Below are 6,403 nucleotides of genomic sequence, written 5' to 3'. Positions count from 1 at the left end.
GGAGTAAGTGAAGCCAAAGAAGCCTGCTGGGCCTAGGCCTGCCACAGGGAAAACCAAAGTGAGACCGAGTGAGAATTCCGAGGGACATATGAGTCTAGTGTGGGAAAGAAAAGGAAATGGAAACAGAAGGGTGAAATGGGGGATCTGGGAGGCCTGTGGCGTGGGGATAATTTTGCTCCCGTTTATCCTTGGGTCCTGGAAAAGAACTGTGGACGCCCCTCACACGTGTATCTAATCCACACTTCTGCCAACAAACCAAATCGGAGAAGGATCTTTGGAAGGCATCGTGGAAAAGGATGACTCCGGGCTTGGGACTCCAATCTGGCCCCCAAAACTTTTTACCCAGCAAGTGCGCACCCGGGCACATTTAGGGGAGATGAGGATTGAACTCTTCTACTAATCTGAACACAGATCTTTGCATTTCAAACTAACACACTCAAGTGTCCAGTGCCACCGCACCCCAGTGTCACATGCCCCGAGTCCGTTCCTCCTGTCTGCGTGTTGACCGATCTCCTTCTGTGCCTCTTTCCCCATCTTGTCTTCTATGAGCCACCCTTCCTCCTCCAAACCCCCACAGTACCCTTTGCCACCGCAGACGCTGGAGACCAGGGTTTCCATGGCAATACTTCAGCCTTTAATACGTTTTTGCTAGGGGTGAAGATGGGTGAGTAGGGTGTCTGGTTGGTCACTTGGATGGGAGAGAACTGGGGCCCTAGAGCCCAGATCTAGCGCCCATCTCCTTGGAGGCAGCTGCCATAGGCTCAGGGCCAGAATGAGGAGTACTCACCCACGCCCCCTCCTCTGAGTTAAGCAGGCTCATGTAACCTCACAGGGTCAGCTGAGGGAAAATGGGGTTGCCTGGGCCCCAGGGTCTTCCCCAAGCCCTTGAACTCCCCTCGCTCCCTGTCAAAGAGCAGCGTCTCCCTGCACTTAGCCCCAAAGGAAGCCCAACAGCTAGGCTATCAGGAGACCCAAGGGAGAGGCGTCGAGGTGAAAAACCCAATGGCCGGGGCCTACGAGGAGAGGGTCCTGGTGAGGCAGTTGGAGAAGGCAGAGGTGTCTCATCGATGAAAGTGGTGATCTCCTCTCGGAAGAAACCAGGGCCTCGTGGGGGTCCCCCACCTGACCCCAGAACCCCACTTTCTAGGAACTGACGAAGACTGGCTAAGCCCCCGCCTTCAGCCTCTTCCTCATCCTCCTCATCCTCCAGCCTGTGTCTCTGTCCCAGGTATTCAGGAGGGCCACCAAGGGCTCGGCTCTGGGCTGGGAGGACCCGGATATCATCGGATGATGACCATTTGTGCAGGAAGGAGCCTGGTGCCCGAGGAGTAGAAAAGATGTTGGTCTCATCATGGGACAATCGACGAGACAAAGGGACCTGGGAAGAGGAGGAGGTGAGACCTGGAGATGCTGCCGAAACAAAGGTAGAGGTGGCAGAAGGCAAAGAGGGGACTCCGCAAGATGGCTTCACGCTCTTCCGCTCTTCCGTTTCTGCAAAGTGTTTGCTCTAACATGCAAACCTGGTTCTGCGAGACCTGAGGGAACCTTTCCTTCCCTGGTCTTTCCCTCATCTGTCCCCTGGGGTACCCTGCCGTCCAAAGCCATGGAGTAGTGGTGCAGGGACCAGAATGGAGGCGGTCTTCCTGCCCCATACCTGTAAGTAGTGCACTCTCTCGAGGGGCGGGAACAGCATGTGCCGTCCAGGCAGCAGTTTCACCTGGCTGGGGTCCCGACCCCCTGACCCTGTGGCCCCATTGGCATCAAAGCGAATTTTGCACACTCGGCCATCTGTGTAGTCATCACAGGCTCCATCTAGGAGAGAGAAACAGCAGGGTGGTCACAGGCAGAGAACCCTCACCACCTCCCCATCCCCTTCACAAGGTTCAGGAGGAAACTTCGCCCCATTAGTCTGTAAGCCCCAGGAGAACCAAGGGAATGGCTGGCTTTGTTACAGTCACTGAGTTCCCGGCCCTTTACACAGACAAACTTTCTTTTTCTTTTCTCTCTCTCTCTCTCTCTCTCTCTCTCTCTCTCTCTCTCTCTCTCTCTCTCTCTTTTTGCTTGTTCTCCAAAAGCAGGGACTCTCTCTTTCAGGAAGTTTAGCTTCCTTTAAGGTCACACTCTCTTTGCATTAGGACTGAGGACCCTTTCCCCGGAAGTCTACTTGGCACAGACCAAACAGGGCAGCGTAGGCCTCTAGAGAGGAGCAGAGGCCTAGTGGAAAGCTCCCTCGGTGCAGAAAGGAACAAGGCAGGGATGACAGAGAGCATAATCAGGCTATGGGGAGACTGGAGCTGGCTCCAGTTCAGCCCAGTAGGGGGCACTCCAGGGCAGCACATCTCCTCAAGGAGAAGGGCAGGAGAAAGGACAGAAAATAGAGGTAGCTGTCCAAGAAATAAAAGTCCCCATCCCTCCTCTGACCGTCATCGCCATCATCCTCCGACATGATAGCCACACACTGCTCCCACACCGTGCGCACGTCGGCGCGGTAGCGCTCACAGGACCAGATGAAGGAGGGCAGGAGCAGAGTCTGTGCCATGGAACACCACAGCACAGCCAGCACCATCCACGGTGGAGCTGAGTCGGACTTCAAGGAGAAGAAGCTCACCACCTGGCAGGGGAGGCAGAATGACTGGTCAGGTGTGAGAGCCCGGACACCCACCTAAGCCTGATACCCACTCCTAATGCAGGAGAGTAGGAAGGGAGGTGGGGAGAATAAGGAGGGCCTGAATGAGAAAAGTCAGGAAATGCTATAGACAAAACCCTAAGTTGTTGGGGGAGAGACAGAGACAGGCACAGAGAGACAGAGCAAGAGAGAGTTGAGACAGCAAGAAACGTAAAGATTGGGGGAAACCCAGGAATGGGGCTTGGATAGTGTGACTGTGATTGCCAAAGGGAATTAGGGACTAGATAGCGCCTCTGGGCAGCTGGGTGCCAGGCTGAACATTGCAGGGGCAGGATAGAAGATGGAGCTGGAGAATAGAAACAGAAATGATGGAGCTGGGAGACTGAGTAGTGGGAGCTTAAAGATGGATGATAGAGACAGGGAACCACAAATGCCAGGAGGAAAGGACAATGGTGAAAACACGAGGGAGCTCCTGCGTGGTCGATAGAATTGGAGGGACCTCAGTCTCACCAAGATGGGTACCCCCGTGAGTGAGTCGTAGAGAAAGACGATAGCGCTGACCAAGTTGGTGACCTGCAAAGATGTCTTGGCAGATTCTGAGCCATCCAATGAGGATCGCCGCTTCCCTCGAGTATCCTCCACCACAATGGCTGGCACCTCAAAAGCCGGTCGGGTACCCAAGCCCCCCAGCCCACCCACTTTGGCTCCCACACTGCCCCCAGCTTTCCGGGCCTGCCGAGCCCTCCGGGGCCGGGCCCACAGTGTTTGGTAGAAAGTGATAGCCACGCAGACCAAACCCATGACAATGCCCCCAAGAAGCAAGAGGCTGAAGCAAACACCAAAGCCGAGACCAATCTTGGAGACTATGAACTGGCAGCCTCGGGCATAGTAGCGCTCGCCGTTGTTATGCCAGCCTATGGAGGGCAGGGTGGAAAGGATGAAGCTGACCATCCAGATGCCCATGACGGCATGCAGGGCCTGCTTCTTGGCGTTGCTGAGGCGGTAGTTGACAGGCCAGCGCACCATCCACATGCGATGGTAGGAGAGCGAGGCCACTGTGAAGCAGGTGGCCAGGGCCAGCGTGTAGTAGGTGGACACAAAGACCTTGCAGATGCTCTCGTTCCAGTCATAGTCAGAGGACGCCTGGCGCCGGAGCTGCACCACGGCAAAGGTGGTGAGGGGCACAGCCGCCATGAGTATATGTGTGCCCGCCAGGAAGCAGAGCAGCAGCTCCAGCGGCTTGTGCTTCTGCTGTTTGGCGGAAATGCTAAGGATGATCCAGGCGTTAGCCAGCAGGGCCAGGAGCCCACAGGCCAGCCAGGACAGTGCGTTTGAGCGGAGAGAGGCCTCTTCTGCCCCCAGGGCACCCCGAGCCATCCTTTTCTCAGCCCCACCCCCACCCCCTTGAACTCCTGGGGGCGGGGGCTAGGTCTCACCCTGGAGCCCCGCTCACACACACCCCCATGATGCCCACAATTCTTGCCCTGTAGCCAGGCAAGATGACCCTAAGTCTCCTTTACTGCTCAGCATTGCATGAGGGACCCAGCTAAGGTGCCGTGGGCAGGGCAGAAGGCAGAGACTCAGTAGAGGTAGTGGTCCTTAGCCTCCATGTTGGTGGGGCTTTTTCTTAATTATCCCTGTGATTGATGAGGGGAGCAAGCTTGCTGCTTCCCCATCTCTGAAACTGGTTAGGGACCTCTGATTCCCGTGCTGGGACTTCCAGATCTGCCTCTCCAGGGAATCTTGACCAGTCAGTGCCCAGGGGTGGAGCTCAGTCACCTGGATGTGCTGTGTGGGAAGAGGAGATGGAGGGGACAAGAATTAGGCCTGTGCTGTACTCTGGCTCACATGAACCCTTTCTCTAGAAACTGCAGGAAGAACTGATGGCTGAGGGTCACTGGGGTCATTCAGAGCCTTAAATCGGAAGCCTACTTACCCACACGGATAAGGCCTCCTATACTTGCAGACTATGTGGGATAAGTCTCACTGTCTCCATCTTTTTTAGCCCTTTCTTCCTGCTTTGGAATTCCAAAGTTCCTTCTTATAATAGCCTGTGCTCAGAACTACCCACCCCTGTCTGCGCATCCCCAGATCTTTCTTCAGTTGCTAACAGGAGACATGTGATGTGTTCTTTCTTGGGGGCTCACAGCAAAGCAAGAGCCCTTTCCTTGCAGGCCATTCTCCTACTCCTGCAGCCTTCCTGCTCGGCCCCCTTCTCTAAGCCTGGATTTTCAACCGTTCAGCTGCCCAAGGAAAATGGGAGAAAGGAGGCTGGGACTGAAGTGGGGGTAGCTAGGGAACCTGAAGGCGGGGAAACCACTGACATCAGAAGCATCCAGAAATGGAAAGAGGGGGAACTAGGGAGGAGAGTTTGAGCAGAAAAGAAAGAGGGGGAAAGTGGTAGTATCTGAAAATAGAAGGTTCAGAAACCCCTGGGGAGGAGACATTGGAGGGAGGGGCGTGGGACGGAGGGTTATGGAGGTAGGGAGCAGGGAGCCTGAGAACAGGAGCTGGACTTTCAGTATGCTGTTCTCGCTAAGAGACCTTGGGTCTCCTTCCCGAGCCTCAGTTTCCCTCTGACCGGAAGGAGGAGGAGGGTCCTGATCTTAGTGACACTGTCCAGTGAGACCTGGGGAAGACACTAGGAAATCAAGTCAACGCTGAACAGAGGAGAGGCTGTAAGGACTGGCATAATGGCTTCGGGGCAAATGGGGGAGAAGGGGGAGTCCGGCACAGCTGTGCCACCGTCTATTTCCTGAGGAAGAAGCTTAGGCCCTAGCTCTCCCCAAGAGGTCCCAGTCCAACCCCCAGCTTTGTCTCTCCCCCTTCCAGCCCAGTACATCCTAGTTGCCATGGCAATGGACACCAGGGGGAGGTGTAAGGAATAGGTTCGGATGCCCCCCACTGCTCTCCCCTACAGCCAGACCTCTTCCCACCCACCCTCACCCCCACCTCCACCCGCAGACCCAGTTGGTGGTTCCAAATGAAAGAGAGAGGGAGAGTCAGAAAGGGAGGGAAGAAGAAAGACGTGAAGGACAGAGAGAAGGAGATGAAGGACAGAGAGATAAGGGAAAGGGAGGAGGGCTATTGGGGGCTTCCTGGCCGACAGGGGTCCCTCGCCCTTCATCTTGATGGGATAAGGTCAGGTGGCTCCACCCTCCTGTCACCTAGGGTGTTCTCCTGGGCAGAAACAGCAGGTGGCTGGGGAGGAGGGGGCGGGGAAGAGGGGAGCGGAGGCAGCTGGCTGGGCGGGGTGTCGGGGGGGAGCGGAGACACGCGGGGGACCGGGCAAGGGTCCTCTTACCTCCGGCTGCGTCCTGCTCTGCCGGGGAGACGCACTCTCGACGAGGCTCGCCCGGGCTCCCGCCGCCTGCCGGCTCCAGCTCGCCAGCCCTCCTCCTTCCTTCGCTCCCTCCCTCTTGGCCTCCTCCCCCCCAGTCTGGCCTCTCAGGCTCAGCCCGCGGCGCACTAGCTTGCGGCCCCTCGAGGCCCCTGTCTCCCGGGGTCATCGGCCTCCGAGCCCGGGGTTAGGGAGCCGCTGGCCAGTCTTGGGGTCGGGGGTGGCGAGGGTGGGGCGGGGAAACTGGACGGCGGTGACTTAGAGGAGGAGGGGCAAGGAAGGAGCGGAGAGGGAGGGGGCGAGGAGGACGGCGGGGAGCGGGCTTCATTGGTGAAGCAGTTGGTGTCCTGCCCCCACCCTGTCCCTTTTTTTCCAACACGAATGAGCCCGAGGAGGCAGCTGGTGTTGTTAGGGACTGAGGAGCTAGCTGTTCGGGG

At 56.9% G+C, this 6,403-nt stretch overlaps 1 protein-coding gene across 1 annotated transcript; it reads right to left on the bottom strand.

The window, feature by feature from the left end:
* Positions 1–611: 611 nt before the first annotated feature.
* Gpr162 (G protein-coupled receptor 162) lies at positions 612–6,369 on the bottom strand. Its single transcript, XM_085687103.2, has 5 exons — positions 5,931–6,369; positions 3,137–4,414; positions 2,422–2,611; positions 1,655–1,812; positions 612–1,378 (listed from the first exon to the last, which is right to left on the bottom strand). The coding sequence occupies exons 2-5, from the start codon at positions 4,001–4,003 to the stop codon at positions 827–829; spliced, it is 1,767 nt and encodes a 588-aa protein (XP_085543229.2). The 5' UTR covers positions 4,004–4,414; positions 5,931–6,369; the 3' UTR covers positions 612–826.
* Positions 6,370–6,403: the final 34 nt, after the last annotated feature.

Source organism: Myodes glareolus, chromosome 3 (assembly GCF_982192425.1).
Source record: "Myodes glareolus chromosome 3, mMyoGla1.1, whole genome shotgun sequence".
NCBI lineage: Eukaryota > Metazoa > Chordata > Mammalia > Rodentia > Cricetidae > Myodes > Myodes glareolus.
Note: the sequence above shows the minus strand (reverse complement) of the source record. Positions and strands in the feature narration are given on the sequence as shown.

Bases quoted from the DNA above. Each gene is read 5' to 3' on its own strand.
- Gpr162 (XM_085687103.2), bottom strand. From the start codon at position 4,003: ATGGCTCGGGGTGCCCTGGGGGCAGAAGAGGCCTCTCTCCGCTCAAAC. The intron at 2,612-3,136 runs GTGAGACTGAGG...CTCCCCTGCCAG, and splicing joins TCACGGGGGTACCCATCTTG to GTGGTGAGCTTCTTCTCCTT. The intron at 1,813-2,421 runs GTCAGAGGAGGG...TCTCTCTCCTAG, and splicing joins GGAGGATGATGGCGATGACG to ATGGAGCCTGTGATGACTAC.